Source organism: Electrophorus electricus, chromosome 20 (genome assembly GCF_041902795.1).
Source record: "Electrophorus electricus isolate QZ-2024a chromosome 20, ASM4190279v1, whole genome shotgun sequence".
Classification (NCBI taxonomy): domain Eukaryota; kingdom Metazoa; phylum Chordata; class Actinopteri; order Gymnotiformes; family Gymnotidae; genus Electrophorus; species Electrophorus electricus.
The window spans coordinates 9287737-9304884 of record NC_137516.1 but is presented as its reverse complement, the minus strand read 5'-3'; the positions used below and the strand labels follow the sequence as shown (position 1 = coordinate 9304884).

The 17148-nt window shown below is 38.0% G+C and overlaps 1 protein-coding gene across 8 annotated transcripts in view; it reads left to right on the top strand.

Annotated features, from left to right (window-relative positions):
- gapvd1 (GTPase activating protein and VPS9 domains 1) overlaps window positions 1–17148 on the top strand; it is a 65517-nt gene that overhangs the window by 36548 nt on the left and 11821 nt on the right. For 5 of the 8 annotated variants that reach the window (XM_081703006.1, XM_035536126.2, XM_081703007.1 and 2 more), the window contains 10 exons: window positions 1180–1309; window positions 1576–1701; window positions 1964–2137; window positions 7951–8088; window positions 9288–9422; window positions 10901–11020; window positions 14294–14371; window positions 15320–15669; window positions 16001–16088; window positions 16601–16633. In XM_081703006.1, the coding sequence (XP_081559132.1) occupies window positions 1180–1309; window positions 1576–1701; window positions 1964–2137; window positions 7951–8088; window positions 9288–9422; window positions 10901–11020; window positions 14294–14371; window positions 15320–15669; window positions 16001–16088; window positions 16601–16633 (1372 nt within the window). Of the gene's footprint in view, window positions 1–1179; window positions 1310–1575; window positions 1702–1963; window positions 2138–3827; window positions 5373–7950; window positions 8089–9287; window positions 9423–10900; window positions 11021–14293; window positions 14372–15319; window positions 15670–16000; window positions 16089–16600; window positions 16634–17148 lie in introns of those variants that run through there. The other 3 variants (XM_081703009.1, XM_035536127.2, XM_081703010.1) reach the window with 3 other exon arrangements.

Genomic DNA, 17148 nt, shown 5'->3' with positions numbered 1-17148 from the left:
AATGGTCTGTAAAATGTAATATTATAAATCATTGAATTGAATTTTAGGTGTACCAACCTTTTTGATAGATTGAACCATGTTTGTTTTCTTACCTATAGTTTAATCTTGTGTGTGCTAGAATGTTACATTTTCATATTAAATTCTGACTGGGAATGCTGCATTTGGACTCATCTACAGCAGGTTGTGTTATCTGAACTTGTCACCCTAGTCACCCTTCTTGGGTTTTCATGACTTTGGTATATACCACTCTTTATGGTCACTTGAGCAGTTATCTTCAACTTATAGTGTTGTCCTCTAGTGTTCCACTAAGTTCTGGATGAAAGCACTTTGGTCTTATTGACTTTCCACAGGGCTAGGCATTTAAGTATCCATGTGTGTGGCATTGTCTCTCATGCGTTCTTATAGCTGATCCAGGCAATACTTAAGTTGGTCTATCTGGTTTTGGAATCCTTTTGCACAGCTTCTGAATAGTGCTAAGGACAAATAGGCTACTGGTATAAATGTATAAGTCACAAACCATAGATGGACAAGGGGTGTGGGGGTGTGTGTTTGTATTTGTATTTGTGCAGATACAAACATCCATTTTAATTTTATGCACACAACTTAAAATAAGGTTGTAATGTTAGATTTTTCCCACATTTTTGCCAGTTTCACAAAACAGTTCCCTTTGTTAATTCCAAATCAGACTTTAAGTACCAACACTAAAATTGGCAATGCCTGCTTTAGCTCTACACTCACTGGCCACTATACTTGCTACAACTGTATCATAGGTTAATTAGACAGGTGAACAATTACAGACTACAGTCATGTAGTACTTTTTGTTCACAATCTTCCTTGTTTATGTTTATGGCCACAGGACCACTTTTGTTGAGTTGTTATTTGGCTGACAGAGCATTCTTAGAAGCCATTCTGATTTAGTGGTATTGTGGTAGTGTATTTTATTCTGATGTGAATGTCAGCATTCTTGATGGGTTTGTTAAACATTTTAATGTTGGACATGCAAGTCAGCAGTGAACCTTTGGTCAGAAATTTACCACTGTTGAGTTTGACGATGATTAACACAAATTGTGCTTAGCAAAAAGAGGGTCTATAGACTTTATACACCAGCAAGGTGTTTCCTATTCATGCTATTATTTTAATTTTGAAACATAGTTAATTTTATGCTGCTTTCTGTTGCAGGTGTTGAACTTGCAGCTGTCAGATGGAGCTCAAGGAGATGCTCCAGCTGATGAGACCAAACTGCATGGGAAACCTGACAAAACCTTGCGCTTCTCTCTCTGTAGCGACAATCTGGAAGGCATCTCTGAGGGTGTGTTCCAAAAATGATCAGCAGAGGGCTCTCTCTCTCTTACTCTTAACGAATCATTCTCACACACGTGTAGAGAAACCCAAATTATAAGGAATGTTTTATTTATTAATTTAAGTAATTATTCATTTATTTATTCAGTCTGAAAAACAATTCATAATAAAGTTGCATCTAACTTTACATTGGATGCTTGTAATTTATGTAAGTAAAATTGTTGGATGCTCCGGCAGTAGGGTGCAACTATTGGAGAAATGTTCTTGTCTGTTCAGGGCCCTCTAACCGCTCCAACTCTGTCTCATCTCTGGACTTGGAAGGGGAATCTGTGTCTGAGTTAGGTCCAGGACCATCCAGCAGCAATGGTGTTGAGGCTCTGCAGCTATTGGAACATGAACAAGGTGTGTGTGTGTGTGTGTGTGTGTGTGTGTGTGTGTGTGTGTGATGGGCCTTAATTTTGTGTAATTCTCTTTTACTTTAAACACAAGCAGGTCTGTGGCAGATGAACAAACCATTATAGATCATAATATAAATCATGACACAGGCTATTGTTTTGTCATGGCAGTCTTCTTTGGTCTTTTTTTATCCTAAACTGCATTTCAAATCAAGTTTTAATAACTACTGACACATCACCATTACATTTTTGCATGATTATCTCTTTAGCTACCACGCAGGATAATCTGGATGATAAACTCCGCAAGTTTGAGATTCGGGACATGATGGGCCTGACAGATGATCGGGATATTTCAGAAACAGTTAGTGAGACATGGAGCACTGATGTCATCGGCAGTGACTTTGACCCCAATATTGATGAAGACAGGCTTCAGGAGATAGCAGGTTAGGCTCAGTTTACCTTCTTGTCAATTTTTTTCCTTGAAGATCCATTCTTTGGGGAGCAGAACAAATAGGGAAAAAAAACAAAACTGATTATAAATCTTGTAATTCGGGGGTTAGGAGGGGATACAAAATAAAGGAAATAAATGGCAGTACATTAACCAGGTTTACTAAGCAGTATGGAAAAGTATGACATTTTATTGCCATAATTTCCAGGGTCTGGAAGTATGAAAAAAATAAAAGAATGTATAGAAAAATATTTTTTGTGGTTTGGTGTTGCTGTGACAAAAGTTAAATGTATAGATAAAATGTGCTAATCGCTATTCAACCGTAAATTCATATTTGGTGTAACACTTTAAATGAATGGTACTATTATTGTGGCTGAAGGTTTGGAAGCTGCAAATGAGCAAAAGATGTTCACTCTTAGGTATGTAGTTACATAGGCCAAAAAAAACCTGATTTGGGAACTTCCATCCTGTAATGTGAACATACTGTTATCATTGAACAGACTACTTCCATTGTGTAGCTATTTTAATGCCATATTTTAGTTCTAGTCTGCTGTGAATTTAATTGGGGTGGAGATTACAGTGATTTAAATCATTAATTGTTGCATGCTTTTTCTATGATGAGAATATATTCTTGGAGGTCTTGTAAAAACATTAAATAAGAGATTTTTGTTTTGCATTTTACTATGCTATCATACTTTGTTCTGTCATTACTCTACTCCATCATTTTGCTTTTGCTTTTTTTAATACCTCTGTGATTTTCTCTTATTCCTCATCTTCTCTTTTTTGCCTCTTCCCCACAACCTGCTTCTGTCTTTTTTTTCTCTCTTTGACATTCACACAGTCCCTGCAGTCTTATTGACCTTGCTTCCTTCTCATTTGCATCCTCCATTTTTCATGCCTCAGAATATGGTGTTGGGGGACTTTTCCATCATTAAGTGAATTTACAGCGATTTCCTTATGTGTTTTCTCTGAGGGATTGGGTTATGAGATACACATTAAATATCCATTAATACCTCATTATCCCACTGATAAGATTACCATGATAATGAGGCAGAAATTCTAATTGTTGCACTACTGCGATTGCCACTCATTTAATCATGCACCTGAAAGACGAGCAGCCCAGCTCCTGCCTTACTCACTGTAAACACGGCCAGCGGGGGAAAGCTCTCCTGCTACTCCACAAAACCTACCCACACCCACCCCCACCTCCCAACCTTCCCATGCCACACACACAATCTCTCTCTCTCGCTCTCTCTCTGTGTATGTGTGCAAAGACCTGCCGAGAGGTACTGGAGCACTCATGATTTCTGCCTCCATAAGGCCATCATGCATGTTAGCTACTTCACAACCCTTCCCACGCCACATGCCGCTTTTATTCTTTTGCCTTGTTAGGCTCTGGCACCCAATGTGAAGATGGTGGAAAGAAACCTGTGTGTGTGTGTGTGTGTTTGTGTTTGTAACACTGGTTGAGAGGGTAATGAGGTTATGAGTAATGCAGTGTTCACTCTGCACCTCAAAGTCATGACCTAGGTGTGTGTGTGTGTGTGTGTGTGTGTGTGTGTGTGTGTGTGTGTGTGTGTTTGCGCGTGCATGCTTGTACGTGTACGTGTACGTGCTTACATGAGGCAGGAGGCACCGTTAAACTTTGACCGGTTTGGAACATTTGTAATTTTGATTCCATACAGTAACTAGAGATGGTCATCACTCGAGCTGACGACAGATTGCAGTGAGCATGCAGGAATGACAGCAACAAAACATTCACAAATGAGAAAACATACATACTTGTAAGGGATGTACAGTATCTCCATGCCAAAATATAGGGATCTTGAAGATAATACATCTGATCATTTATTGTTTTTCACTGTGATGAAAATAAAATTTGTACTTGCATAAACTAATATGACTAATTATTTAAATTATACACATTTCGTAAAACCTACTGTCTAATTCACATTTGTAACAAAATTTTTACATACAAAAAAAATTAAATCAGTTGTATTTAGCTAATAATTGGGAGCTGTATTTTAGTGGGTTGATGTTCATAGTCAAAATCCAGTTGTGAGAAATTGAACAAATCTTTATGTGCTCAGAGTGAGGAAAATGCCACATTGCACTTGAGTTTGTGACAAGAACAGGTCCAAGGAAGCAGCAGTGCAAGTATGGTTTTAAGACAGAGTTGGTTCAAAACAAATGTTGCAACACCAACTAAAATTCATATTGTGGTATTTTCTATTATCTACTATTTTCTACTATGTGTCAGTCACATTTATTTAGGTCCAACACATTAAAAATGGCAATAAATGTATGTGCACCCTACTAACGATGCATCACAAGACAATACAAAAAAGGAATAAAATAGATTGCATAGAGAGCTGCATGGGAATGGGGATAGTGGTAACTTTAATACATGGGTACTTGGACAAAACAAAAAATATTCTGGGAATGAGGAAAGCCTTGCAGTATTCCCACAGGAATGGTAGCTAATAAAATGTCTGTTAACACCATGGTGTGAGCACAGTCTTCCACATTTGTTCAATCCAAACGTGTACTACGATGAGGTTTGTTTTTGTTTTTTTCGGATGAAGTAGTGTCCTAAATTTACAGTCTTAAACGTTACTGTTGTAATGACATTTACGGCAGGAGAATGTGTTGTAGCGGAGTGCACAAGTTTCTAAATGGCAAAAAAAACTCCTGTCTGGGTGCACCCATTGTTGGTTGCATTTAAATTAATTAAAATGATTTATGGATTTGTTTGATCTCATTTGGAAAAAAGTGATAGCCCTAATAACTCACACCTCCGTTTATCGTGAAATTGGACTTATAGAGGGGCAACATTTATACAGAACACATTTAAATGTGCATTTCAGTATCATGAACAAAGAATCAAGAACAAAAAAGAGTAATATTACTATTTTGCGTGACACATGTCTTATATCCTCACCCATATTTATTATTTTTATGTTTAGAAACAATGTTTGATTTATTTGATTAAGGGAAACTGCTGTACTTTTGTTATATTTTATGTTGCTATTTTGCTTATCCTTTGGTTTAAATTTTGATGGAAAAAAATAGACATTGGAACCTTTTCTGTTCTGTACCAGCAGGAACAAATATGTCTTTTTGAATTATGTATTTATCTTTATTGGCTTTATTATTAGGAAGCATATGCCTAAAACAGTCTCAAGCTATTTTTAAAAGCTTATGGTGAAATAAAATCCATTGTGCAACCCACAATCTGTTATTGTGTAACTCACAATTCGAATGGACAGTTGGTCCTTTCAATAATCTACAGATTGACTATTAAAAAAGTTTTGATTTATTATTATTATTATTATTATTATTATTATTATTATTATTATTATTGAGCAAGACAAGTTTTTGTATAACACTTTTCATACAGTGGCAATTCAAAGTGCTTCACATAAAGTTTGTTACATCTTAGAAAGGTTTTAGCCAAAAATAATAAATAAAATGTTACAAAAACAAACATTACATGATAATATTAATATTAACTTTTATAGCCTTGCAGGTAAAGCAGGGACAATTTACCAAAGCAGAGAATCTGATGAGTGTTGCGGATGATGGATTTGATTCACAAATGTTTTATTTGTGGTCAATTAAATCCTTGGACAGTGGGAAGGTGAAGATTCTAGTTGTAAATTATGTCTGAAGTGATGGTGTTTTATCATGTAAGGTTAGTTTGTCACAAGGACACGAAGGCATAATCAGGTGCTTATTTCCTCAGCATGTTTTTTACATTCTTTGCGCATTAGTCTCAGTAGTAGAGCAGAGAGTAGAGACAATGTGGGTGTCAGGCATATATTTGGCCAATAGAGACAAGAGCTAGGGAATTTATAGCCAAATCTGACACATTTTTGCTTGAGGAATTTGGTGTTAAAGGCTGTATGCTAAGGGCAGCTGTGGAAGAGGTTATCAAAAGTAGTTGAAAGGGCTAGTCAGGGCCTGCGGATAAGGCTAGTTGGGGAGATGCAGCATAGAGAGTTTTTCAGTCTTCCAGGTACAAAGATGACTGGACATGTGAGTAGATTGTCATATGTCCTTGTCATATCATGAATGGTATATCCAGATGGAACCAGTGGCACTGCATTATTGGTGCCAGTGAGGCTGCCTACAACCTTAGTCACTGGGGAGGCCAGTATGGATCTGCCATGTTGGGGAATGTTTGGTGGCATTGAGTGGAAAATCTATATAGAACTGGTCTCCCTGAGTATGCGTTAACAGTGCCTGTGGGACTAGGTACAGCTTTAGTTGCTGGGAAGGTCAGTGTGGATTTTATGGTTTAGGGAATGATTGGCTGTCGGGGGACAGCGCAGTGTGTAAATATAAGGTGTATAATTCAGTTTATCTTGATGTAGTGTGTAAAGTCCATATGGAACTGGTGTTACTAAACACATATTAGCAGTTCCAGTGTGGCTGGATATGGCCGTAGTCACTGGGAAGCCAGTATAGATTTCACGATTTAGGGAGTGATTGGCAGCATGTTGGCAGGTTGGTGGTTTAAAAGTGACCGGGTGGGGGGTGAACTTTCTGTAGTTGTCATGGCCTTAATTCAGCAAAACACAGATGAAGAGAGCTGTCTGCCTAATAACCACTGTGAAGTACTTGCAAGGTAGTTGGTTGTTAAAGATCTATGGTTTATTATTAGTGAAGTGAGTGGCCTGGACCCTATGTGAGTGGCTATGCTTGGAAACTTTGAAGCTAAGTTCCAAGTGTGCAAATGGAGGGTTTAAGTGGAAGCAAAGTAGCGTTCTGCTTGCACCATTATTACAGCTAGCTAAATGTAAGGTTTAAATGCATACATTCTTTTTGTTTAGTTTCTAATTACATATGACAGTAAAGGGCTTTTCTGTTTGTTTGCAAGCTGCAGCTATTCATGTTGTTGTTTTTGTCGCCTTGAATGGGGCTGTTTCTGATTCGTTAGTTTTGGTCTTATCACAGTATGGCAAAATTGATGTCATGCCACTGCATCTTAGAAGTATTCATTTTAATACTGGTTTGCTGTGTAGTGTAGCCCTATGTTGTACTACTCCATTCATCTTGTCGCAGGCACATTTATTTCTGTCCACCAAATTAAAAAGGGCAATAAATGTCGGTGCATCGTACAAAATCGGGTAAAATGCAACATTAGGTGGCTATAATGCCCCGCTACAGACATGAAATTGGAGTCTAATGTCTGCTCTTTGCAATTAAGGGTTATAGCTCTTTTAAATGTTGACATTAACCTCTTGTTAGGTTTCTGTGATCCACTTCTTCCTTCTTGTTTGATTGTCCAGTTTGTAGGGGTGGCCTAATGTGGGTGGTGCCATATTTCTTCTGCATTTTCTTGATGGTCTTTATTCTGCTCCAATGTCTTGAAGTAAAAGCTGTTGAAATCTATTTATACAAATCTTCTGTTTTGTGCCATTCCACAGATTCGAAAAGTTAGATTTAAAGATTTAAAAGTTCTTTGGAAACCACTGTCATGCCCATAGAGTATTCTTTACTTTTAATATGTGGAGTCCTCTAAAATAGCTGCTGTTATTCTGAAAAAATTAAAATCAGCATAACATCTCAAAAAGAAGCCCTTTGGTAGAATCAGCAACATGTTTGACTATTCCTTTTTTAAATATATGCTTTCATTTTAATACGTTTTTGGATGGTTTTAGTTATAATGTGTTACTGTTTTGTAAGCGTACAAAGAACAAGTATTTAATTTGTGAGTCATTCAACAAAGGATAAATCTTTTTAAAGTCATATTGACTTTGCTCACTATACATACCCATGTTTATGTGAACTTTTTCTAATAAGGGGCAGCGGTGGAGAACATGCTGGGGAACCTATTGTGCTTGCCAGGGCCTGGCTGTGTTCTTCTAGACCCCTATGGCTCAACAATCTCTGAGACCACAAGTGAGGCTTGGAGTGTGGAGGTCCTACCCAGTGATTCAGGTGAGTACACAAGTAAAACACAAATTTGAAGTCATTGATATGCACACTACAGTATCACCTGAGAAATAGCCACAACAGTGACACAGCCATTCTTACTGGCACGAGGCATTTTTCACATATAAGTAAGGTTTTCTGATAAACCAGGTCACAGAATCATATACACACACACACACACACACACACACACAGATATATATATATATATATATATATATATATATATATATATATATATATATATATATATATATATATATATATATATATATATATACACACACACACACACACACACATACATATTATACACTGTGTATGGTATTAATATCTAAGTGTATGAGCATTGCAGAGGCAAGGCCACTTTTTTAGTTTAATGGTGATGTGTAAATCTAGTTTCCACTCCAATATCTGTAATTTACACCAAGAGTTCTTATTCTGTGCAGTATGGTCATAAACATTACAGAGGTCTTGTGGTAAAATTACTTTATGGGCATATGTCCAGAAAACTAATCCTGTCTGGAGAGTGCGATTCATTTTGTTTCAGCATGACATGTATTGTGCACTGAGGAGCTTTTACCTCTTAAATATATTTATACTGCTCACTGACCAAATAAATTTGGCATCGGATGTCATACATAATACTATTTGATTATAATGAATCACAGTCTAATGAAGCACAATCTAATATTGCTTTTTCATGATATGTAGGTTATATCATGGTTCAGTAAACCCCATATGGCAGAAACATAAACTGCCAGTAGAGCCCCAACTGATGAGTGTCCAGCACACCCTGAGATAATTTTGAGGATTTCACCTACATAAACAGGCAAACTGCAAAGCTTTGCTATAATAATTCAGTGTACTTTATTTGTTTATAGATACAATACTCTGTGTGTGTTTGGGGGGGGGGGGGGTTTGTATTTTGGGGCTTTGGCACTATCCTTCAAGCATTTTGAGCTGCTCAATGATATAGCGGCAACCTTTTTTGGGAGAAGTACATGCTAGCCTTCACCCTGCAGGCTTGATGGTGTCATGCAATGGGGGAAGAATTAATTATTTAGTTTGGTGGAATTGGAGATGACTGACAGTAGAAAGCTAAACTAACAAACAACAAACAAAAAAAACACCTTAACACATTAAGGCAGACCAGCTGCTGACTTTGAATGAAATACTTTTATTGTGTGTGATGTGTTTGATAGAAACTGCAGATTTAAAGCAAGAGGAGCGTTTGCAGGAGTTGGAGAGCTGCTCAGGGGTTGGCAGCACTTCAGATGACACTGAAGTCAGAGAGGTCAGCTCCCGACCCAGCACCCCAGGGCTAAGCGTGGTCTCAGGTATACACACACACACATACACACACGCACACTCTCTCACTCACTTTCTTTTCCCTCAATCTCCTCCTTCCCAACAGCTTAATCAATAAGCCAAGCCAGTTTCCATAGCATGTTTCATATATATATTTTTTGACTAAAGAATATATAAAATGGAAAAAGACACACACAAACACCTGATGGCAGCTTAAAGTTTCTAGACTTCCTCTCTCACCGTAGAGTTAAGTGCCACTGTTCTACCTTTTCAGCTTTATTTTGGGGCTCTCCAGCTCAGACATATTAATGAAAATGAAGACAAATGGTCTAGTGCAGTAGCACTCACAGGTTGCGCTCATGAAGCTTTCCCCAAGGACTTAGCAGATGGATGGCCTTCTCTTTCTTCTTGTTCATTCTTGCCATTTCTGTCCCTTATTCACCCATTGTGAGACTCCCTCAAGGTTTTTTCAGGTTCCCTTGTACCCTCTTTTCATATCCAAGGGACTGATGGTGTGATTGTACTTTTCCTTGAGGAGAGATGGGCTGTTAAACATGAAGACCACTCTCTCATGCGCATGTCATGCTCTCTTTCTCACCCTCTGATGACTTTGGCTAGGAGTAAAATACTTTCATTCATTCATATTTGTGCTAAAGCTGAAAAGTAAATACAAATTCGATTATTCATATGTATCAGTTGACAAGTACCTGATTAATCATCTTAGATTTGGCTTGTAGATAAGAATCTGTATCAAATCATTTAGCAATTTTTTGTTGTTTAGTTTATTGTTTTAGTAGAACAACGTGAAACACTGATGCATGTGTAATGTAATATGTAATGTTGGCATATATCCATCAGCATATTATTTTAAAATGGCTACATTTCAGATTGTGCAATGTGTAATATATAGAGTACCATGAGAAGTTTTTTAAACAGTGTTGTGGTACAGTATATAGTATGCATGTTTTAAGCATTCAGTATAGTGACGGTACAGGTCAAAGTAAGATGCACATTGAATGAAGCCAGTTTGGTGCACTTAAATAGTTGACTGGGAAATATTTTGTTACCAACTGATAAAAGTGCATTGTAAGCATAATGCAATTATATCATGCTAATTGGTGGCTACTAGCTTCTTTTCATTACTAGCTTCAGTAGCATGTTTGGTCGACTTGTTCTTTGTCATTGATGGATCATAAAATCACACAAAGGCAGTACAGTGTGTATTAAAGAGTGAAGTATACATGTACAGCAGTTCACTTAGTAACCGAATGACAAATGGCAGTTCACTTAGTCCAGAAGTGAGGTATGAATCATTAATCACTTGGCAGCTCAGGGGTAAAAACTGTTGCTGACATTTCCTGAAACTGTTCTTTTGGGACTGCAATATACTTTCAGTATGCTAGCCAGGCAGGGTCTGTGCCTGGGATGTGAAGGCTTGATGATTACAAGTACTACACGTTGCCATTTATGAAAGCCACTTTGTTGGATGTTGTTTTTGCTTATGCAGGCATCAGCGCAACATCTGAAGACATTCCAAACAAGATAGAAGACCTGCGTTCAGAATGTAGCTCAGACTTTGGAGGCAAAGACTCGGTGACAAGTCCTGATGGAGATGAGTCTACACATGGTACATACACATGCACGCACACACACACATGGGCAGCACAGTATACAGTTGTTTACAACTGTATACAACTGATATGGCAGAGATATACAAAAAGTAAATGAGCCTTCTAAGAAATAATTTTTGATGGTATGTTGTGAGCATTCTGACCAATCCAAATACATATATCAAAATATATCTGTTTTGATGAAAAATGGCATTCACTTAATTCAACATGCTGCTTGTCATTGTTTTTAGCAATGTTACAACTTTGAGGGTTCACCGGTTTTTATGCTGTAAGGATGTTCAGTTGTATGTTGCAAGGCAATAACAAATAACAAGGTATAACAAAATATGAATCAAAGTATAGTACTCTGACCATATCATATTCTCCTAACATACACAGACTAAAACTGGATTTATCAGTGCCCAAGATATAGCATTTATTCTCTCATCTATCTCTAAATACTAAATTCACAGGAAAAAGTGGTTAGTGTCTAGACCTAGGTTTATTTATTTATTTTTTAGTAATTATGGATTTCATGGATTTTAGAACACAATTGCTGCATTTCTTGGCATTTCTTAAATAAAATTTATCTAATTAACTTGGCAAGTAATTTGGCCTTGCCAGACTAGCCTGCCTTGCTAAGATAATAGCCTACATTTTGGGCTGAGTGGTAAGAACAGAATATCAGGAGACTGGGTTAGGCTTCATTCTGTTTTACCGAGATGTAAAACCTGTCTGGGTTTTGACATGACTTTCTCTGTGTCTTAGCATTAATGGCAGTGCCATGCTAAAGTTAGGTTAGCAAGATACTGGAGCCTCAAACAATGTACAAAACATAAAAGCAATGTTTGTAAAGGGGCAGTGGTAGCTCAGTGGTTAAGGTACTTGACTTGTAATCAGTAGGTTGCCAAGCCCCACCACTGCCAAGTTGCCACTGTTGGGCCCCTGCGCAAGGCACTTAATCCTCAGTTGCTATGTTATGTTCAGTCATAATTGTAAGTTGCTTTGGATAAACACATCAGCTAACTGAAGTAAATGAAAATGTTGTAATTTCAACGAAATGTTTAAAAAAAAAAATACCAGAGTTAATTCAATTTAAATCCTTATCAGATATCAAAAGGAGAACTTGTGCAGGTACAAAAAGGCATAACATTACTACTTTTAGGTAGTTAATCACGGATTGTTCTTGATGAGGAAAAAAAGTTAAGAGCTCTGGCATTTAGATCTGTGCTGTCCAGTTAAGGCATGTAACAGATTTAAAAAAAGATTTCTCCAAATTTCATGCATTTCATGGGAAAGGTTGTTTTATATATACAATTTTCATGGCTGTTATTTTGGTAGAGCCTTACTCGCACCTTTATATAACTTTAAAAAAAAAAAATAGGTTTAATGAGTTACAATCATGAATAGTAACACCTTACTAGTAGATTTAATATAAACAATCTCTCTCTCCACTGTAGCTCCTTACAGGGCTCAAACATATTCAACATATTTTGTGTTTATATGTTTTGAGTAACAGAAGACTATATCTCATTTAATTTGTTGTTTCAATCATTTACATTTTTTAATGCAAATATAGACCTTAAATTATGAGAAGACAACAAGGTTTGTGACCTTTTCTGTTCAATCAATTTATTTTCAAAAATATAAAACATACATTTCTGTATACAGCCATATATGTAACCAAAAGTATATGCTCCATGTTCTCTATACAAACATATCTGTAACAGAGTTTTAAGTATTTCACATAATACATGTATAAACACAATATATAAAAAGGAAATTAAAAAAATCAATAATGGTGCATCACAATGACAAAAATGATCATTTTCTCTGCAATCCATAATGTATACAAGATGCTTGTTTCAGTGCATGCTCACACTATTTATGAAATCGGTGTAAATGTTATGGTAGAGAGATCGTTTTAGATTTTTTTAAAATGTAAATCTTGGTAGAGAATAGTCATATAATAATGTTTCTCATCTTCTCTCATATAATGGACTTTGCCAACACTGTCTATGAACTCACTGTTATGCATATTGGTTTTAAGTCTTTGAATGTTCCTTGACGATATGGACCACAGTCTTACCTCATAGCAGCATTCAATGATCCTTTACTAGTAGGCTCTAACGCAATCACTGTGTTAGATTCAGAGTCATAAATGAATGGTTTGCCCTTCACAAACAGCTTGTCAAAACAAAGTGACGTTCACACATTTAATTGCCTCTGATGGCTGGCCTGCATATGAACAACTGTCTCACACATCTCCATTCTTGTCTGCTCAAGCACCTTCTGCTTGTCCTTCCACTTGGTCAAACGGATCACCACTGTTTATGGCCTTCCCCTAACTTTCAGTCCGTGTTGTGCATGTTCAATTGGTAACTCTCTGTCCTAGTTTTGCCGAGGAAGGGTGTTGAGCAACACTTTCTCCCACTTTCACCACTGAAGACAGCTTTATCTTATCTACTCTAATTTTCAGTGCTTTAACATTGCTCTTGCAATTATTTTCACGTTCGTCTTTCCACCATATCCATACAATTTTCAACCAGTTCCCATAGATCTATAACATCTCTTAGTAGTGACCCAATCTGTGCATGTATTGACTGTCAGTCACCTGTGATCCTGCTAACATTATTTGCCATGTCCATCTCTGTCCATTTTTGGCATCATTCCCAAATCACTTCTTCACACAGGACCAGAGTTCAGCTCACCATCGGCCACTAGAATCAAGAGCAGGCCTGCCACCACCGCCAAACGCAGTCCACCTTTCTACATACCATGCCGGATCATGATTTCAGCCGGTCTAAATATTTCTGTAGCACCAGGCTGAAAAAATATGCCAATTGTAGCCCTCCATTGTTCTTTTGACACACCCATTACACTTGGACATCTCTCTGCTCTTACACTTGAAGTGACCTTTTCTTTGGCATAGGACATTTTAGAGCCTTGAATGGTTGCCCAGTTGGACTGTGTGTGTACTCCTATGTAGCTTCACACTGAAGATAAAGTTTCTGAAATACTGAAGGTATCAGTGGGGCTGTGTTATGTATATCTATAAGTGATGATTAAACAGGAATGATGTATGTGAAAATAGCAAATGTATCCATTTTGAATAAATTGAATAAACCTTTGTGTGCTGGGACCACAGTAGTAATGAGACAATGCACTAGCTCTGTAGAATGCCTTCACAAGATGAATGGTCATCCTGTCTGGAAGGAATCCAGGGGATCTGTGGTGTGGGGTTAACACCTTTCCCCCTTTTTCCTCCACCCCTTCCTGCATTTCTCCAGGAATGCATGCTCTGTCCTGTGCACCTGCTCAAGCTGACACTCTGTTGGCCATGTTCGATCCACTCTCCTCTGGAGAAGGTAAAGTGAAATGCCAGCCTGCTCTCATGGGTAATATTCTAATTGCTTATATGTGTAATACCCGAAATGAGTGCCACTACCCTTTACCAAATGCAAAGACCTCAGCATGCGTGCAGGGGAAACGGCATGAATGAACATAGCAATGAACGGGATCTCAGCATTAGTGCAAGGGAAATGGCATGAATGAACATAGCAAGCTTCTCCTTCCCTCTTAAGATTAATTCTGGAATCCAACTAAAATACTTATTAGCAGCAATCTCAGGAAGTATTGGCAGCCTCAGGAATATTTACAACCTGCGGGTTGTCCTTCATTATCTAATATATCCTTGTAAATTGTGTTAAAATGTGTCTTTTGTTCCATTGTTACCTTGGAAACATGCTAAACATGCTAAATGAAATGTATTTTGGCTGAGCTAAAAAGACTGTGGATGTGTGCTTGCATGCATGCTTGCTTGTGTTGATGTGTGTGCGTGTGTGTGTTTGTGCGTACGTGTGTGTGTAAGACAAGGTGAAGGGGATGACAGGTTGCTAGACCTCACTGCAGGTGTTTTGGCACAGTCGCCTGTCTCCACTGAGGTTGTGGCTCAGTGCTGCCATTGGAAAGCACTCTGTAGAAATGTTGTACCCTTGAAACAGGTGGCCTACTTTCACCTGGGGTCTGTCTTTCTGACAGCTCTCTCAAACACTTGTGCTCACTTTGTACATGTGTGCTTGTGCGCGTGCGTGCGTGTGTGTGTGCGTATGTATGTATGAAAACCATGAATGGAAATGAGGGCACAAACAGAAGAGCACATGTATTCACAGGAAAATCCCATAAATACAGAGTGAAATGACCTGACTCTCTTTGCTGTAAATTTTCTAATGAATATTACTAAAATAGACAGTAAACATTTATGCCCAAGATGAACTTTAAAAAAGAAAATAATTTTCCCTCTTTCTCACTCACAGGCTCATGCACTGGCACTATTGTTCGACCCAAAGTACACTATGCCAGACCCCCTCACCCTCCCCCAGACCCCCCGATCCCAGAGGCTTGTGCTATAGGGCCTCATGATCCACGCCCATCGCTCTTCACCCCCCACTGCCTAACCCAGGCTGAGCTTGAGCATGCCAAACAGAGACATTCGTACCCTGAGCGTCTGGTCAGGAGCCGCAGTACGGATGTGGTGTCTGCAGGACGCAGACCCAACAGTGATCCGGGCCTGAACCGCAGGACCATGATGGAGGAGAGGGATCAGACAGGGGTCTTCTCCACAGGACAGACAGCTTCCCCAAGCAAAGACTCACTCAAAGTAGAGGTGTGCACAGATGGTTTCAAGATGGGTTTTTTTTCCATCCTAAAAAGTGTTTCATATTCAGTCTCATATTATGTCTTGTTTTGGCCTCTTTAAAATGAAGAGAAATTTGTTCAGATGAAGCTGTGAACAGTTTACCTCAGACATAGCATTATCTGTAATGTGTGAATGGTAATGTCATTGCACATGTATATATGTGTGTATGTGTGTGTGTGTGTGTGTGTATGTGTGTGTGTGTATGTGTATGTGTGTGTGTGTGTGTGTGTGTGTGTGTGTGTGTGTGTGTGTGTGTGTGTGTGTGTGTGTGTGTGTGTGTGTGTGTGTGTTCGTTCAGTCTGAAGAAAGGAAGGACAGTGATGATGAGAAGTCTGACAGGAACAGACCCTGGTGGAAGAAACGCTTTGTTCCAGCCATTCCTAAAGGTGACATTTGATAACAGCCCTTAAAGATTGGGTTGAGACCATTTAAAAACTTGCTGTATTTAAATGTGTGAATTATATGTAAATTTCACATTAGCTTTTGTTTTAGTTTTATTTGAAAGACTATTGCATTTTCATGTATGCTTTTGCACTTTTAAAGGGAACTATTGTATTTCATTATTTGAGAATTTTAGGCCCTAATTTGCAAGTTTTAAAATGTATTTAAAAATACATTACATTTTTTTTGACATTGTCAATTTTTCAAAACATTTTCCATTTGAGCAGTTATTTTCCCATGATTATGACTGAAATGGTTCAGTTTTGCTGGTTTTCCCTATTATCACTTGATTTTTAGGCACACCTGCATACATGCAGTCTCTATATTTGGCTAGTGTTCCTCCCAAGTGACGAATAGTTTCTTGCGTTCATTAGTGATCAATACTTAGTATGGTAAGGCAAAGATTGTTTGTCTATGAAACCCGATGTATCTGCTACTCTTTGTGTTCCTCACACAGTGCTCTATTGGACTGCAGAGAGTGAAATTCCAGGTAACCTAGCATCTTGTGCTAGTGCTGTAACACAGAGGCTATGAAAAACAGTTTTTCATATACAGTAGTCCCATTCTAGCTCTTGTAGATTCCCATGTTGTCCCAATGTGTGATGGTTAGAGCTGTAATATACCTCAGTGAAGCTTCACATCTTCATTCATGCAGATTTTTTGTTTGCACTTTGGAGGAACGGAGAAAAGACACATCACTTCTTTTATTGCCAAAGTATTTTAGATCAAATCAGTAATTGCTGAGACATTTAGAAAACGTCTAATAAGAGCAAAAATGGGATTTTTTGTTTGTTTGTTTGTTTGTTTGTTTGTTTTGCACTTGTATGTTGCGAATATATGTCTTGCTGTTTTTCCACAGCAGGCTAATGTTTATTGTTTGTTGTTCAGCTCTTCAGTGTCTTGAATGAACACATTGACTTTCCTTAGAGTATAGCAGGTAGCATGACTGACTGACAACTCAAACCAGCAGATAAAAACAGTTAGTGAAGTCAGCTAGGTAAAACA